The 19,058-nt window shown below is 46.3% G+C and overlaps 1 protein-coding gene across 1 annotated transcript; it reads left to right on the top strand.

Moving 5' to 3' along the window:
• The first annotated feature begins 18,088 nt into the window (after window positions 1-18,088).
• LOC133888033 (uncharacterized) lies at window positions 18,089-18,858 on the top strand. Its single transcript, XM_062328126.1, has one exon. The coding sequence runs from the start codon at window positions 18,193-18,195 to the stop codon at window positions 18,682-18,684; it is 492 nt and encodes a 163-aa protein (XP_062184110.1). The 5' UTR covers window positions 18,089-18,192; the 3' UTR covers window positions 18,685-18,858.
• Window positions 18,859-19,058: the final 200 nt, after the last annotated feature.

The following is a 19,058-nucleotide window of genomic DNA, read 5'->3' as shown; positions in this document are numbered from 1 at the left end:
GACACTCTACTGCTATCCTTTCCTACTTAAATGCGACGCTATCCCCTACTACATTTTCCCCCGTATACGCCCCTGGTAGTCTCTGCAATTACATACTGATGCTCTTCTCTGCTCTGCTCCTTAGGATGTTGGTAGCACTGCGTTATTGAAAATCAGTAAGCTTTTCGGTGGAGCTTTGAAGGGATTAAAATCTCCTCAAAATTTTAGTGAAATTTTATGAATTTTAAAAATTTCAAAAGGAAATGAAATATCTAGCTCTGGATTTTCTTTCACGGACATATAGAATATATGATCCAGATAGCAGAGAATGAAAAATGACTATAATTTCAAGAATTTTGATCTTTTCACCGATAAATAAAAAAAATTGTAAAACGAAATTAAAATCACTACTTTGAACACAAACATGAAGCAGGCGTGTTGTTAAAGAAAAGAGTACACGACGAACTGATGAATTTGTGCTATCCGGCAAAGCCATGTGCCATGCGTTAGCTTGCTGTGCCAGTACGACTGTTATGTAAATGCACTAGACTGATAGAATCTTTGTGGGAAAAGGAAATACGAACTGAGGCCTAATTTGCGATGACAGTCTCACGTCAACATGGTAGCTCTAATTTTTCACCCGGAGAGTGTAGTGAAGCTTGACGTACAATGGCCACACCAGCAGCAGAATTTGCTACTAAATGTGTTATTTAATTGTATATATAGGCCGAGAAAACGGACAGTTCAATCTAAAGTAGAAAAAAGTAATTTGCTAGTTAACCATGGAATGGCAAATTGAAGCCAATACAAGTACTGGATTTGAAATCACAACATAAATCAATATTGGAGCCACTCGATTTTTCCTTTAAAATTATCAAATTTTTAATTTTACTCATACATAATTGCAGAGAGTAATGGTCCGACTCACATCCCGAATACCTCAAGATGCCAACAACATCGGCTAGAAAATTACTTCAAATAGTAAGTATCTTAAATTAGTAAACCCAAACCAACCATTTCAATGGAAAAGAAAAACTGATCACAAGAATTTCCAAATTGGCCAGGCAACTAAATCGATGCATTCTCTTTGTTGGTTTCTCTAAAAGCTTGAAAGATAAGCACAACTTGCTAGTTTCTTCCCTTACTCCTTTCAAGTAATTTTCCGAAACTACATTTGTTTGCATAAGATATCGCAAAGCTATTTATACTTTTATTTCGAACTTTTTTTTTTTTTTTACCTTTTGTTGCACAAAGCTCCACATAAGTCACTCGAAACAGGCCTAACTAGCTAGAACCACGAGCCAAATTCACACGCATTAAACCATGCCGTTTGCTGACTGTCAACACTTACTACACGGATTTGTAGCGGCAATACACTTTGCTTGCGGATGAACTCATTACTTGGAGTAATACATAAACATCAACCTGTTCTTATATTCGATACTGGGAGTATGGCTAGTGCGCCTAGACTGTCAGTGTGTCTCAAGTGGTTAAAGACAATTTTACGCAAGGTTAAGGGAAGTGCAGTTAAGCAAACTAGAAACTTAGAATGTCGCCTGCGGTCACAAAATAGCGTTGTTTTAGGTTACATACAGTCAACATATTTAAATTCTTACTATCAATATCTTTTTGAAAATGTCAATTGAACTTTCGAATATTATATTTCTAGATTTGTATTGAATAGTAGTTTCAAAACATTATAGCTTTGCTATATTTTCCGTACATTTTATACTAATAATTAGTAGTCAGAATAGTACTATCCGTGTATTGAATAAAGGGGTCTGCTATCAGTGGGAGTCCACATAAAAGAGCGCCAGCTGACGATAGATATTTTTTTTTATAAGACTGTGGTCCTATCGCGCGACCAGACAAGACTCTTGCGACTAGCCCCTTGGCCGCAGAGGTAAGCCCTATGGTCAGCCTCACTGGTCGCATGGTATGTATTCATCTTAACTATAAAGTCGCATTAAGTGCTATCTACTCAAGTGTTCCCTTGGTACGGTTTGTTTGCATGTCCACCACTCCTGCTATATAAATAAAGGAGGACTGAGCTTAAAAGATGAAGAGAAAGACATTTGTAAACAGTTTCATACTATCCATAAATAAATACACAGGACGTAGGGCTGTTATCTTGCGGGAGATCTAAAACTGGATAACCTTGGTGTTCTTGAGTTCATATGCCACATACATCGAACACGTCGATCACGCACCCATCACCAGGTATACCCAAGAAGTATTGTCAGAGATTAACTCTCAACAATTGACGCGTTAGGTAGGGGGCACGTTTTCACGTTTTGGTAAGTACTGATAACTTGATTGGGCTACCTATGGCCGGATCCACGGCAACTGCTGAGTCTCGCTTGGAGGACTCTACCGCAAGGTGTTTGTCATGGGGTACGACCCAAATGAGCTCGGTGTGCTCCAAGCATGGGACACCGAATCGGAGTCCGAAAGCTCCAAGACTCAACATGAAGTTTGCATGGCTGACCATGCAGCAGGGTAGGTATTTGAAGCCCTCGTGCTCCGGGTACTATCAAATAAGCCCCAGGCCATGCACCCAAAGGGAAACCGACCTGACACCGAACAGGGAGGCACTCTAATACAGCCCTCGCAACTATAGCGCCGTCCAGAGGAACTTCTACATAGGGTGCAATCTGTGGCAGCATCGTCACCTAGGCCGTCGCACCATGTGGGCACTGGGTGGCTCCCCTCCTCACGATATGTCTCCACTCCACACTTGGTAGCTTGACTATGAGGCCATGATACCCACATAGAATTTGCAAACTGTGTGTGAGGAATAGTGATGTCCTAAGAGGGGGATGAATTAGGACACTTAGAAACTAATGGCTCCAAAAACTTCACAAGATAAACTTGTCACATCCCAAAACACTAATCACGTGATTAAGCATTTATAATTATCATGGCATTATGTTTATGCTTATTTGTTTGATAAGTTTAAACATGTTTCAAAAGTACTTGGAGGTAGTTTAGAGTCCTTTAGGAAAACCCTAAATGCCTTGGAGATGAAGAAGAATAGAAAAAGGGAATAGAATCAAGTTTTCAGCTCAAGACCACCCTCGCAGTCTGACTGGGATTCCCCGCAGTCTAACCGTCAGGGGCAGCCACATGGGCTTCCTGCAGTCTGACTACCACATCACAGAGGCTCCACTTAAGAAAATAGACCAACTCTCTCACACTCACTCTCTCTCACACTCTCACTCTCACTCACTCCTTCACCCACACCAAGAGAGAGGGAGAGACCACCTCAACATTCACGATGACCGAAGATCGACGGAGGGAACTTCCTTGAGCTCCTCGAAGGCTTCCTCAAGCTCATCCCCTTCATCCTCTTTGTCGGAGGAGTTCCTATGCGCGTTTCTTCCATCTCAAGCCTCAAACCACCTTGGAGCTCGATCTCCAAATCGAAGATTCCCCGGAGTGAACCCCTCCAATAGAAATCTTCCCTACATTAAGGTGAGGCATCCCCTACCAATTCTTCATCATTCCCAAGCTTGAGTCGATCCCCATATCATTTTGACCCAAGCTCAACCCTATCATAGGGCTTATCTATGGGGTATATTGAGTTTAGCTCGGTGAATATTGTCCAAATCACTTTAGAAGCACTCTACTAGTCCATAGAGCATTTTGGTACCCTTCGTGGTTGAAGATTTTGCCGAAGCCTTCATCGGCAGCCTCGCAAAGTGGCACCGGTGGGGTCTCGCAGTCAGACCACCACTAGGGCTGGTCTGACCGCTAGGCGCCAAAACCTTTTGCAAGCTGACAGGCAGACAATCACCTCCACGTTGGTCTGACAGCCCGCCCTTAAAGGCTATATGTACTTAGGTTACCTTGCTCGGGGTTTCAAACTTTGGAACCCTAATCAGTTGGCGGTCTTTTACAAATGTTTTTGAAACACAACGCTCTATTGTTATCCAAGCATGCATCATTTGCATTGTTTTCTATCATTTATTTTTTTATGTAATGCATTCTTGATTCATTTAGAGAGCATTGCGCCACTGGTCTAAGTGGTTGAGGGTGACATCGGACCCCCAAAGTTTTGTGAGTGTTGTGCCGGGGGTATCAGGAAACCACCGGAGTAGCAAGGTAAGCATCTAAGCATACTAAACCTACTACTTTGGATCTCGTGTTGTATAATTTGATAAATTACGCTTTATATATGTTTGCGTGAGTAGTGGGTCCATTGTCGGGTTTAGATGGGTAAAACCGATGTTGATTTGCATTACCTCTTTCTTGAGTTGTTGATGATTCGTATCCTTGTAGCCTTGATAACATTGTTGATGTCTAACTTAAGAGTGATTCAAAATGCTTATCAATGCTTAGATTCTCGGTAGAAGTCGATCAATGGTTTGACCACTGTTCGTGAGCTTAGGGCTTACTTGTTGTTTATAAACACAATGATAATGATGTGGGGTGCATGAGATGTGAGGATGAGAAGAGATGTGGGCGGTGCTAGGGGTAGGTCAGGAGAGGAGCCCAGATGCCATAGACCGCTTGTATTGTTTAAGCACCGTCTGTTGATATCGTTGGCTTTAGCACTTTCCGTACAACCACATATTCAGATAATGGACAAATGAGCTGAGTATCATATGCTGTGCTGATGCTTGCCTTGCGGCCCTATGACACATAACAAAAATAGGAGAAGCAAGGTGATGGGGAGGCAGAGGTGTTCAGGACAAGCTCATGGTAACCCCGGTGCCATAGGGGCATGTGCAAGTGAGTAGTTTCGGGTATGAGAAAGGTTGTCTCGAGGGCCAAGAGGATGGACCCGGGTTTTGTGGGTAAAGTTGTACTCCCTGCAGGGTGTAAAATTAATTTAAATTGCTGTGTTCTCGGTTATGAGCATGCTTCTATCCATCCACTTTGGTCCTAGAGTCACGAATGTGGGATGGTATGGTATAGCATGTTGGGTTATGTTTGAGATGGTCCTATTAACCAATGTGCTTATTATGGTTCCAGTTACATATATTCTTGTGGTGTTTTTGGGATATAATGGTACATGTGGTTAAGTATAGATGCTCACATGTGTATGTCAAGTTACATTTCGCTTATGAGATTTATTTAACCATGTGGCTGATTCCTTACTAATACCTCAATGCATTGTTCTTGGAGTCGGATTATTTATATGTACCCATTATGGATTCAGTCTTGTGAGTACCTTCGTACTCACGTTGCTCTTTTAGGTTCTACCGGTGAGGAGGAGTTCGTGTTTGGCTACTTCAGTCTGCCGATGTAGGTGGCAAGAATGAGTAGTGCAAACTACTTGTATGGCGAGGCTTATGGTGGATCCTAACGGTATATGGCTTCACCTAGCTTTTATTGGTTCATAAGTGCTAATCTTTCGCTGTGTAGTTTCTAGTTTTAGTTAGGAGGTGATATGTTCTTTATCCTCTTAGCTTCCTTTTGATGTAAATTGTTATAAATGGTTGAATTCTTTAGAACTTATAATATAATTTAGTTACTCACTCTTTCTTAAGCTTTACTGTGATGCTATATGTTGGAAATATGTGTGTTTCAATCTTGGGCACAAAACATGTACCGAGACTACCAAGATGATATTTCGGTTAATCATCATGGTCGTGATTAAGCAAATAGTCATCCTGATGATTAATTAGAATACTATTTGGTCGGTTCCTCACAACGTGGTTTCAGAGCTTGGTTTAATGAAGTAGCCTAAAAACACTTAAGACGTGGGTTAGTAAGGGGTGAAATCCACTAAAGCAAATATTATGCCCCTAAGTTTCTTTTGTACCTCCTCTTGCTAATATGTCTAAATTTGCTATATTATGCCCCTAAGTGTATTGTATTTAGAGACATATCAAAGTGAAGGTTGTGGTTGACGAATCGAATCACTTTTATAGTTGGAAGTGTTCGTAGTATGAGGAAAGCAGTGGCGCATACTGTTGCTGGCACTAGACTCCTAGCAGTCTGATCGCCAAGTAGGCAGTGGTCTAACCACCATATTGCTTGCGGTCTGACCGCCAAGTGGCGGTCTGACTGCTGGCATTTGCGCAGAAAACGTTGCGAGGGTGAGCTAGGCTACATTCTTGCATATGTTGCACTACACTTTTTATCATGCATTCTCTTTATATTATGATGCTCTAGTATGCATCATTTTCCTGGGTATGATCGGTGTCATTTTCATGAAGTCGGAATTTAACCTTTTGCCATTTTTCATTATGTCGTCTCTAATAGGATTAGAACCCACCAAAGTTTGGGAGATCTTTCTGAGGGTTCCAATGAGAAAAATCATATACCACCTCCACCGTCGAGCATGGAGGATGTCCTACTGCAAATTGAACAAAACCGTTAAGCTCAGACGGCTCTCCTCGAAGCTCTCATGCATAACACAACCCCTCACAGAGGAAGTGGAGCCAGATGCCGAGATGACTTCTCAGATTTCCTTAAGACTCGGCTGCACACTTTCACGTGGGCTGAGGATCCTCTCAATGCTGACCACTGGCTCTGAACCATTGAGCAGAAGCTCGCACTTCTCCGATTAGGACCACGAGAAGGCTCTCTTCACCTCCCATGAGCTTCAGGGTGCTGCTGATGCATGGTGGTCCAACTTTCTGGCCATACACGCCACCAACCACCGAGTGTCTTGGGCGGAGTTCTGCCAGGTTTTTTATGATTATCATATTCCCAAAGAGATTATGGAGATCAAGAGGTGGGAGTTTCTGGACCTCAAGCAGGGAGGCAAGTCAATGATAGAGTATGTGCAGGTGTTCAACTACCTTGCATAGTATGCACCAGAAGAGGTCAACAACGACGAGCGGAAGCAATACCACTTTGTGAACGGTCTCTCTTCCAAGATGCAAGACCGCTTGTCGGCTCATGAGTTTACCGACTTCAACAAGCTAGTGAGCACCTCCCTCATGGTTGAGTTCGAGCTAAAGAACCACTAGGAGGAAAAAAAAGCGCAAGAGGGTTCCGTCGCCTTCCATGAGCGGGAGCTCTCAACATACGCGGATGGAGAGTCAACCTACTCCATCTCACATGTCGGCTTCGACTGCTCCACAGCCATTGTGGATAGTGTGACACCAACCTTTCTCCTCTATGCAAGGGCAGCTTCCAAGACCCACCGGTTCTCAGGGGAGTATGACAGGTGGCCCCAATGGCCCATGTTACAATTACGGCCGTGTTGGTTACTATGCGCAGATTGCAATTTCCCGAAGCCTAGAGCCATGCTCACTGCTTCCATGCCATCACTGTTAGCTCAACCCCTCCCCTAAGCTTCCAAGATGGCAAACTTTCCCATGCGTGGCCGAGTGAACCATGTAACCACCGATGAAGCTCGGGAGGACGACATGTGTATGTCAAGTTCCCAGCTACATATGTTCTTGTGGTGTTTTTGGGATAGAATGGTACCTGTGGTTAAGTATAGATGCTCACATGTGTACATCAAGTCGCATTTCATTTATGAGATTTACTTAACCATGTGGTCGATTCCTTGCTAATACCTCAATGCATTCTTCTTGGAGTCGGATTATTTATATGTACCCATTATAGATTAAGTCTTGCAAGTACCTTTGTAGTCATGCTGCTCTTTTAGGTTCTATCGGTGAGGAGGAGCTTGTGTTTAGCTGCTTCACACCCGCCGATGTAGGTGGTGGGAATGAGTAGTGCAAACTACTTTTGTGGCGAGGCTTTTGGTAGAGCCTAACAGCATATGGCTTCTCCAAGCTTTTGTTGGTTCATAGGTGTTAATCTTCCACTGTGTAATTTCTAATTTTGATTAGGAGGTGGTCTTTTCTTTATCCTCTTAGCTTCATTTTGATGTAAATTATTGTAAATGGTTGAATACTTAAGAACTTGTAATATAATTTAATTACTCGCTGTTTCTTAAGCTTTGTTGTGATGCTATATGTTGGAAAGCATGTATTTTGATCATGGGCACAAAACACATGCTGGAACTACCGGGATGGTATTCTAGTTAATCATCGTGGTCATGATTAAGCAAATAATCATCCTGATGATTAATTAGAATATTATTTGGTTTTTTTTTACAAAACCTATCTCAATTTCTATCTCTATGTGCTCTATATTTATCTAGTGTGTCTAATCTACCACTCAAGAGGATTGCAACCTACTCTAGCAAGGTAAATTGCAAGTATGTAAATACGAAAACATAAATAAGGTAGAGAGACAGACTCGGTACAAGGTATTTTTATCCCGTGGTATCAGTGGCACACAAGCCACCCTAGTCTAATTTGGAGATCCACAAAGGATATGCTCCCGGTCACTAAGTCTCTTCCAGTCATGGCTCTTGAGATACCAAGTCACCAAGATAAGGCCTCTAACACGATGAGTCACCAAGCCACTAAGGCGAGGTCTCATCACTAACCTCTCTTCCGGTCACTTATGTGTTGTCTTCACTTCGAAGCTTTAGTCACAAAGACAAAGACCTCTGTGTTCCTGCACAATCTTCTTATCACTGCTCCGCATCAAGTCGGAGGGTCAACAAATTACCGGTGAGTCACCAAGACTCTAAGGTGCCAGTGTACCTCTCAGTACACGGTTGGATCACTCCTTGATCTACTCTCTAGGTTTCAACACCTATCAACACTTCTCTCTAGGCCTATTTACACTAATCACGCTCTAATGGTGTGCTTAATCACCTTGGATGAATACTTTAAGCACTTGGGTGGCTTGGATGTCTTCTCAGGTGTGTATGAGGTTCTCTAGACTCCAGCACCTTCAAATTACCGAGTGGTTGGGTATGTATTGCTTGAAACTCACCAACTAGTTGTTGCTCCAACGACTTAACTTTATTGTGAATACTGAATGATCCGGTGATAACAGTAGTACAAGCACCGGATCATCCGGTGAGTACACCATCAACAACTAGCCATTGGAACCCCACTCAAATACATTCTGAACACCGGGCATTCCAATGTAATTGAAACTCCATCACCAGAATATCCGGTGAGTAGACTTAAGCCTGACTAAGCCAATCTCTTCACTTTTGGAAAATACTCCAGTGTTGTCATTCCTTCATTGTCGAACTTTCCAGTGTGTACAACACCATATTCTGGGAATTCTCATACACTTTTTTAAATGCTCTATTGTGCTTATTTGCTTCATCACCGGACCATCCAGTGCCTTAATATTCTGTCTTCAATAGTTGCAACCTTCTCTGCAACAAATACTCTGGTGTATACAATGCTATAACACCGTACCTTTCGGTGAGGTCTTCATTTTCCTCTGCTGAGTAAAAACACTCTGATGTCTATAGACTTCTAATCACCGGACCATTTGGTGAGTTCAAAAGCCTCTCGACAAAATGATCCACTGAGTCAAAACTCCTCTGCACCGGACTATCCGGTGAGAATAATTTCTCTAGGACTTGTCCAATTCAGTCCAAACTTTATCCCAACTTTGGTGGTTTTTTCATGTATTGCATCCATGAGATCTACTAATATATATTCTTAACAAACATGTTAGTCCCAATGACTATATTATCATCAATCACCAAAATCATAATCATAGCTTAATAGGGCCATTTTCGCTACACCGTGCAAATGATTCTTAGCCACCCGCTGGTAGCTGTATCGAAGGGTTAGCCAGTAGCCCTTTGGTTGTACGACCTCGCCCTCCTGGTTGAGACTACCCGATGCCAAACTATGGTGGCAAATGTCACGTCCGTCGCAAGGGCTGGTAGAGGTCGTGATCACCAAGACTCACAATAGGCCCTGCGGTAGGAAAGATCTCATGCTCCCTCGATCAGAGGAAATGCTCAAAGACCCCCATCACATTGGGACAGCCAACCCACCGACCTGCGCGACTCTCTTCACCAACGCAACCTCTGCAGCATGATCCAGGATCATAGGGTTGACCGAGAGCAGCGAGATCGCGCTCGGCGTGAGTTGAAAAAGGGCAAGCAGCCCGACCACTCATCTTTCCCTAGCAAGGAGGCATTGGATTCGTCCAACCCATCGCCTGGGCAGTGAGACCACCATCTCTCTCCTCGAGCACGTGCCACTAGCCATCAACGAGTGACCCCCATTACAGGATGAGCTTTGAGAGGTGTGCTGGCCAGACATGTTTTGGTTAGTCCAAGCCAAAAAATAAGACGGCTTGACCAATCTCGAGGAGTTCCTGCAGACCTATAAAAGCATCATGCAGGTTGTGGGAGGCCACAGGAAAGTCATGGCCAACTATTTCCTGACTACCTTGACCGATTCAACCCAGTCCTGGCTTATGAACCTCCCCCGTGGGCCAGTTTATCACCAATTTCCAGGGGATCTATGCCCCGGCTAGGTGTCGAGGATGACCTATATTAGGTTAGGCAGTGACAGGGCATTGTTGCTGCGAGACTTCATCCGATGTTTCACCGAACGAGGGAATACCATTCCAAGGATCACGTATGAGTTCGTTGTCATAGCCTTCCGGTGGGGGGGGGGGGGGTCAGAGACCAGAAGATGGTCGAGAAGCTAGCCACCAAGGAAGTTCTAAGCTCTATCGAGCTCTTCGAGTTCATTGAGAAGTGCATGCAGGCCACTGAGCCTGAGAGTATTAGATCGACGCAAAGCCATGGTCACCATCTGACCAGCTGCCTCTTCCAAGGGGTCGGCCAAAAGGAGAAAAAGAAGAACAAATGCTAGGCTGGATCGCTCAACGTCATCGTGATCGAGCAGACCAGCCAACCACGCTGGCACTTCAAGAAAAAGGATGGAAGGAAGGGCCGAAGCTACTACCCAATACACTGTACTGATGCCCATGACCTAATCGAATTCAAGGTCGTATGTGGCATCATCGATAAGGAGCTTAGGGAGTGCAGGTCTAGGTGCGGCAACAATAGTGAGGATGGGGCCGACCGCGACTAGTTAGCGTTGGGTTTCTAGCAGGCCGATCACAAGGTCCACCATGATTTCAGGGGCACTGCAATGTATTCCTTGAATAAGGAGTACAAGTCGATGGTCCGTGAGGTGTGGGTGACCACTCCAGGTCCAAGCCTGCACCTGAAGTGGTCAGGGTACCCTTCACTTTCATCCAGGCTAACCACCCTGTAGGTCAAACGCCCTGGTCGTTACATCATCATGGTTGATCCAACAGTGCAAAACATTTGTCTGGGTCGCGTAGTGGTTGTTGGAGGGAGCTCCCTCAACATCATCTTCGCCGACGTGTTGGACGCCCTACAGATTCCAATGAGCGCATTAAAACCCTCTCCTCCCATCTTTGGAATCACCCCTAGCTCCTTAGCAAAATCATTGGGGCGAATCGAGCTGCCCATCACATTCAGCTCCCCGAGTAACTTCAGGACCAAAAAGGTCTTGTTCGATGTGACGGACTTTGGGATCGGTTATACTAACATCCTCTTGTCCACACTTGTCCACTCTTGTACTTACTGCTCCTCGACCAGACGAGGAGCTTTTTCTCTATGCTGCAGCTACCCGATAGGTCACGAGCGCAGCCCCGATCATCGAATGAGAAGGTCTTCAGCGACCACTGTACTTCGCTAGTGAGGTCCTACATGACATAAAGGCTCAGTATCCATAGGCTCAGAATCTACTATGTGTCGTGCTGATGGCCTCCTGCAAGTTCAGACACTACTTCTAGGCCCATACAATTAAGGTGATCTCCTCGCTCCCGATTAGAGAAATTCTCCACGATAGGGATGCAGCAGGAAGAATAACAAAGTGGGCAGAAGAGCTCAGGGAGTTCGGTATTCAGTTCGTCCCCCGAACGGTTATCGAGCCCCAAGCGCTGGTCGATTTTGTGGCTGAGTGGTCATCCGTTGAGCCCGAGAAGAAAAAAATGACCAGAGGTGGATGAGCACTGGACCATGCACTTTCATGGGTCATTTACGTTGAAGGGAGCGGGGCCTGGAGTTGTCCTAACCTAACTGATCGAATATCCTCGGGTATGTAGTTCAATTATGTTTTCCAGCCAATAACAATATTGTAGAATACGAGGGGCTCTTTGTCCGGAATCTGAGCTACTTCAACGCTTGGGATAAAACGCTTGTTAGCGATAGGGGATTCACTACTGGTCGTGAACTAAGTGCAAAAGAAATTTCAGTGCTCTGATCCAACAATGATGGCATACGTCTCTGAAGTGAGAAAGCTAGAGCGACGCTTTATCAGCTTTGAGGTCAGACATGTCACTCATGAGGACAACTTCCTAGCTGATGAGTTAGCCCGTCTAGCTTCTCACAAAACTATCCTGGTTGGAGTCTTTGAAGAAAGGCTCACACGACCATCCACCGCGGTCTCGGGCCAAAGTGAAGGGGATGCTCCGCTTGGAAACAGAGCACTAGAGGCAACACCATTTGAGACAACGCCTCCTTTGGTGTCATTGACCTCGGGTGGTCATCATGTGGTCGCCCTACTTGATTCGGGTATGACCTGAATGGATCAGATCTTGGACTACCTTCAGAATCAAGCAATCTCTAATGATGATGTGTCAGCATAAAAGGTCACGCGGTGAGCATGCAAATACTCCCTGGTAGAGGGATGAGTTTACCGAAGAGGGAGCAATGATCTTTTACTAAAATGCATCACACAAGAAGAGGAGAGCACAAGGCTCTCTGATATCCACGGAGGCATATGTGGCAGCCACACTTCATACCACACTCTAGTCTAAAATACGTTTTGGCAAGGATTTTATTGGCCCACGACCCTCTAGGATGCTTGCGAGCTGGTGAAATGGTGCAAGACATGTCAGTTCCATGACCGACATACTAAGCTACCAGCCCAAGCACTGCAAATCATACCACTCTCTTGGCTCTTCACTGTCTAGGGGCTCGATATCGTGGGACCGTTCCCAAAAGCCCCTGACAGTTTTGAATTTCTATTCGTGGCAATCAACAAATTCAGTAAGTGGATCGAAGCCGAGCCCGTTAGGAAGATCACTGCCGTAGCAACGATCAAGTTCATACATGGGTTGGTAGTGTGGTTTGGTAGTTTGAACCATATAGTTATGGACAATGGTACTCAGTTCACCAGTAGCGCTTTTCGAGACTACTGCAAAGAGATTAAGACCAGAGTATGCTTTGCGTTGGTGGCACACCCCCAAAGCAATGGACATGATGAAAGAGCAAATGGGATGATACCACAAGGGGTCAAAACCCGAGTCTTTGATCAGCTTCAGAGATTCTCAAGATGTTGGGTTGATGAACTCCCCACAGTACTCTGGTCGCTACGAACGAACCCCAGTAGAGCCACTACCGAGACTCCATTCTTTCTGGTCTATGGTACCAAAGCAATGCTCCTCACTGAGATCACCCTCCTGTCTCCTCGAGTGGCCAACTACTCGGATGGAGACTAGGTGGCTTGACGGGAGGAAGACATAAACCTAATCGAAGAGTTACAAAATCATGCTTTAATTCAAGCAGCCCGATACCAAAAGAGCCTCATGTGCTACCACGATCGTCGGGTGCAAGAGCGGACCCTGGTCGTAGGTTACCAAGTCATAAGAAAAGTTCAAAATAAGGCAAGTCGGAATAAGCTCTTCCCAAGTGGGAGTGGCCCTACACAGTGGACAAGGTTACACAACCTGATGTAGTCAAGCTAGCTATGGAGGATGGCCATAAAATGCACAATTCTTGGAATAATGACCAGCTGCGCAAGTTCTATGTATAAGGCTACTCGAGCGTGAGTACGCATTTTTTATTTTGTAGGATCTTCTGGGGCAAGCGTGGAATGAAAGCTTGTAAGTTTTTCCAATTCCATAACCAAACTCTTTGTTTTGCAGGATTTCTCAGATGAGAATGGTCTCCCAACAGATTGTGAGTATTTCCGATTCAAGAGCTTGACCGCCAGATCGGCAGCTTTCACGTCGACCAGGTGGTCAGGGGCTAGAGTAGTTCAGATATAGTCCTTCTTCCCTAGTTTCCCGTACTGCTAGTTACTTTGCCTATTCATTTTTAAGGTGAGTACCAAACCGTTGAGAGGGGATTCAAGTTGGGTGAACCCGAATGCTGACGGACTGCAGTAGTGACTCAAAGGGTGTAAAAGCCCAGCTGAGGAGGTCATAGAAGTATTCTCGTCATTGATTGCTCTCTCTGGTCATCCGCTCCAGGTCTCTCTACGCCGCGAGTAGCTCCTCCTGTCAAGCTAACCAAGCAAACAAGTCACAAACCTCACAGGGGTTAGTTGGTCGAGCCTCGCTTGGCTGACCTAGAATTGCACATGACTAAGTGGTGATAGAAGGTCACTCTACAGGATCTCTTGCTCGACTGCAAACCCATGCTCGCACTCGGCCACCGCTTCTCGACTGCACTGGTCGATGAACTAGTGAGTAAACATGATTGGGTCTTAGAGCGAGCAGGTTGCCTAGATGTGTCTCTCTGTCTATAGGAGTGGTTAGGGGTCCAGAGCAGGCAAGTGGTTCGGTCAATCCAAGGACCCTACGACCACAACAGCGACACAGGCTCATCAGAGAAATTAAAAGCCTCATTCATACAAGATATAGGCCCAAATTACAATTTGATGTTTACTCCTCTTCACTGGCTTCCTCGATGGCCACATAATCCATCGGCCCTTGGCATTCCTCTTCCAGCCTCTTCCTTGCTAAGGAACCTACTGTCGCAATCCCCTCCTAGACGGTCTCAAGGTTGAAGTGGGGGTCACGACTGTGGTATCACTTGACGACATATGCCGCCTTGGCCTTCGCCACATTCGCCACGTCCTTTGACATCCTCTCCGCTAGAATGCTCGAGAGTTGGGCAAACCCCTCTATCAGGACGTGGATAGCGAAGGCCTAGCCCTCAACAGTCCTTTCATTCTTTGGGTCAGGGGCATCCAGCCCAACGCTCCTTAGAGGCCTCTGAATATCCATAAAGGCTTCCTCAAGAATACTACGGGTCCTTTGTTCCCTCTCCTTAAGCTCAGCATGCTCAGTAGTGAGCATGTCTTTTTCCTGTTGGAACTTGGTGTTTTCCTGTTGAAGCAGGAGCTGTGCTATCTTTTCCTTAACCACCCACTTCTCCAGCTCGGTGCACCAGTCATTTGCCGCCTCCTTCTTTGCAATCAGTTTGCGGATGGAGGCGGGGAAGTGGTCGATTAGGGAGAGTAGGTCGAAGGCTAGAACGGGCTCCACGACCGACTTTGCGTGCTCACAAGTCACAACCAATGCTTCCAAAGTCGGAGTGGCGCCTGGTTGAGGGCAGGGAACACCTTGCTGAGGCACTAGTAGATTAGGCACGATCAAGGTCTGAGCCCGGGTTAAGGTTTGACCATGGGTGACAAAGTTAAAGAAGAGCTCAAAGGATCCACTCCTAACCGAAGAACTTATCGTGTTAGCGGAGGAGTGAGCACAAGTCTCATCCTCGTAAAGCTGATGGGCGGGGAAGACAAGGACGCCGATGAGCTACCAGGGATCGGTGTCCCATGTACGTGTTTAGATGTTCCCACGAAACCCAAGTCTTCCGCCAGTTTCTTCCCTCATGAGTGGACACTTGGCCGATAGCAGCCTGATCGCCCCTGATTGTGTGAAGGCTGGTTGGAGCTAGGTCGGTTGTGGCAATGCTGGTTGACCCTTTACTGAGCGGTTTTGCTCCTAGAACCATCGCCCACATCGATACCTGGCTCTGAGCAGTCTAATCGCCTCCATGGCCAGCTAGGTCTGCTTCATGACCGGGTCGACGGCCGGCTAGAGCGGCGCTAGGCGGCGAAGAGGACATATAGGTAGCAAGATCAACTTTATGGGCGATCACTGTGACCTCGTCTATGATCAGGCGTAAGACATCAATCTCGAGAATACCTTGCGACGATGCAAACTGTGAAACTCTGACCCAGGAGAAGGCTTGGAGGTGGAAATTTCGGGAAAAGGCCAAACATACCAATCTGACCCAAGCCCTCGCTGACAGAGGGAGGTCACATAGTGGTATAGCATTTCACAGAGGGCCATTCTTCCTCGAGTAGAAGCCATTAGGAATTCGACTCGCGAATAGACGGCCTGGTCGGGGAGATATGAATAAAGGAGATACCTAAGATACCACACAATTAGCAACAAGTGCCATGAAAATGGTTGTGGCGTTACCTGATGAGCTCTCCCGGTTGTCGTCCTCACTCCCTGAGTACAGATAGGCTGGGCATTCTCTCCTCCTCAAGGGGCACAACCGACTCTTGATGAAGTCCTGGATGATGTCTGATCCGATAGCCTGGCATCCGTGAGCTGCGTAACCTGAGCAACGAGGTTCACCAGCTCTGGAGTTGCCGTAGGGGTGCTCCCCAGTTCTTGGTGACTTGTGCCGGTTTGGCTGGCAAGCGGATATTGTCCAAAAAATCTTCTATCTGGAGGTAGAACCACTCACCCATCTAGGCTGGCCACGATGACTTAAGGTCCATCTCGAGGTAGGAGCCCACGACACCACACAAAGTCGGAACCCGCTGCTCTCGGTGGCCGACCCAATCTGTAACCTGACCGTTTAGAAGAATTTGAAAATATCGAGGCATGGCTCGACCCCTATGAAATTCTCACACATGTGAGCGAAAATGCTCAGCATGATGATGTAATTAAGATTGAGGTGGAGGTGAAAGATGTCATAGAAGGTGATAACGGTGAAGAATTCAGATGAGGATGGCACAAGGCCGACGAGGAAGAAGGAAACGAACATAACAATCACCCCCTGGCGGAGAGCAGGCGCATCTTCCTCAGGGTGGTAAACCAAAGATAGGCGACAGGGAAACAGATGGTTCTCACACATCTACCTCATCTTCACTATAGTGCACATGGACTTGGGGAAGCTAGGTTCTTTACCAGAGTGCGATGCCATTGGAATGTGGCAAAGGTTGTGGCAAGAGCACAAGCGGTGATGGAGAGGAGGGGCTCTGAGCACAAGGGCTGGGGGCTTGGAGAATGATAAAATGATCTGCGGAGAGCCATTGATGCCCCCCATTTATAGGACAATTATAATATCTCAACCGCCGCGAAGCTCGGCCAGTTGGAAATTCGAAAAGCCACATATAAGAAGCAGAAATTCCCTTGGGTCTGACGACCATCATTGTCTCTCTCTCCCATGATCTCTTTCTTTGTTTTTAACCTCCCCTCAGGATGCGGTCTCCTGAGCCCACCATGAGGGAAGACTGTGTTGATGACCACTCGCGGGGTAAACTCTTGTCCACCTGGGGACCAAGTGGTGCGACCAAGTCCGGCCACGACCACATGGCGAACTGCACAATCGACCACATCAGTGGGAGAACTTGGGGGCTACTGTTGGTGTATTAAGTAAGGGGTCCCCTGTCAAGGGGAGTCCGCACAAGAGAGTGCCAGCTAGCGGTAGATATGTTTTCATAAGACTGTGGCCCTATAGTGCAACTAGGCAAGGCTCTCGCGACCAGCCCCCTGGTCGCGGAGGTAAGCCTTGCGGCTAGCCTCACCGATCGCAGGGTAGGTATTTCATCCTAACTTATCAAGTCGCATTAAATGCTATCTACTCAAATATTTTCTTTCTCCAGGTACAACCTCCAGTGAACGAAGTCTTGGCCAACACAGATGGATAATGTCCCACCCTGTAGCATTAAATGCTACGGGATAGCGTTACAGACAGGCGTGGCACCACACAACCGATGGAACGGCATCGCATGCGGGCATGCGGCGTGGGGCGACAGGACAGGGTAGGTCGATCGACCAAGGTAGGGTTTGCATAACTACTCTAGCTATGGATAGTTGGTTTCGTCAAGATTAGACCGATCTGTACTATTTGTTTCTATGTCTACAACTCCTGCTATATAAATAGAGGAGGACCGAACTTTAAGAGGAAGAGGAAGACATATGTTTCATATTATCTATAAAAGAATACGCAGAATATATAACTGTTATCCTGTGGGAGGCTTAAACCTGAATAACCCTGATATTCTTGAGTTCAGACACCACACGTACCAAACATGTCGATCACGTATCTATGGTCTGATATACCGAAAATATCATCAGGAATTAACTTCGAAAATTACATCGATGATCACGTCAATTTCCCAATTGACGCTCTTTTGTGACTGGACGATGCAATAGTTTATGTAAAAATGTTATAGTTTTGTTGAAATTTAGGTATTTCCTTTTTATTTGCTTGCTCTGAAATAACCAATCTTGCAAGGGCATTATTGCACACCAAAAACCAAAGGAATTCACTCTTAATACCTACTCCATTCTGCTACCGTCGCATTGTACACTACCATCTCAATCAGAAGCTCCCCCGCAAGCTTCGTCCACCTCCGAATCAAGCGCCGTCCGGCGGCTAAGAACGAAGCCATGGACCGCACTCACAAGGGCGGCATCAAGGGCTACTGGAAGCGCCGGGGCTACTACCACCTCGACGCCGCCGCCGCGCAGCGCCGCCAGCCGCTCCCCACCGCGGAGCTAGGCGGCGGCGCGCCTGCGAAGGAGGGCCCCGGACGGCGCCGTCGCCACGGGTGGCGCGTGCGCCGCGGCCTGGGGCGGCGGGTGCTCCGCGCGCTCTCGCCGCGGGGGTGGCTTGTGCGGCTCCGTGACGCGTACATCTCGGCCATGCTGCGGTTGGCCTCCTCCCCGGCCGTCGGGTACGGCGCCGGTGCGCCCTACTGCGCCACGACGACCCACGGCGCGTTCGCGCGGCCGCCGCAGCTCAAGGAATACGACGAGAAGGTGCTCGTGGATATCTACAGGTCCATGCTCGCGCGCGGCGGGCCCCTCGCCGTCGCTGGCGACGGTGTCAGTGCGTCTGCTACCTCCGCTGCCGCCCTACGGCTACCTACAGCGGTTTGATCAACAAAGATGTATTCTTGCTTACAGTATTTCTTCGATACTTGAACTACGCGTAAGTCGTAACTTTTCGCGCGTCTCAAAGCTATTCTTGTTCAGAAATTATGGTTCCTGTTCTTGCTTACTTCATTCACAACATTTATAGACATGAATATTTGGAATCGACACTATGCTGCATATATGTGACGTGGATTAACATGCTGTGTGCAAGCATATATAGTTAAATTTCTCGCAAAAAAGAATATTAGTTAAATGTGAATCCTTCATGAAGAATAAAAATTTCAGTGATCTCTGTTTAATGTTTTATAATCTTTATACTTCGATTTTATAAATTTGAAACGTTCTAATAATAAATTAGAGCTGTATACATTGATCGA

Source organism: Phragmites australis, chromosome 1 (assembly GCF_958298935.1).
Source record: "Phragmites australis chromosome 1, lpPhrAust1.1, whole genome shotgun sequence".
Lineage (NCBI taxonomy): Eukaryota > Viridiplantae > Streptophyta > Magnoliopsida > Poales > Poaceae > Phragmites > Phragmites australis.
Note: the sequence above shows the minus strand (reverse complement) of the source record. Positions and strands in the feature narration are given on the sequence as shown.

What these genes read in the sequence shown, in the direction of transcription:
- LOC133888033 (XM_062328126.1), top strand. Translation starts at nt 18,193, where the DNA reads ATGGACCGCACTCACAAGGGCGGCATCAAGGGCTACTGGAAGCGCCGG.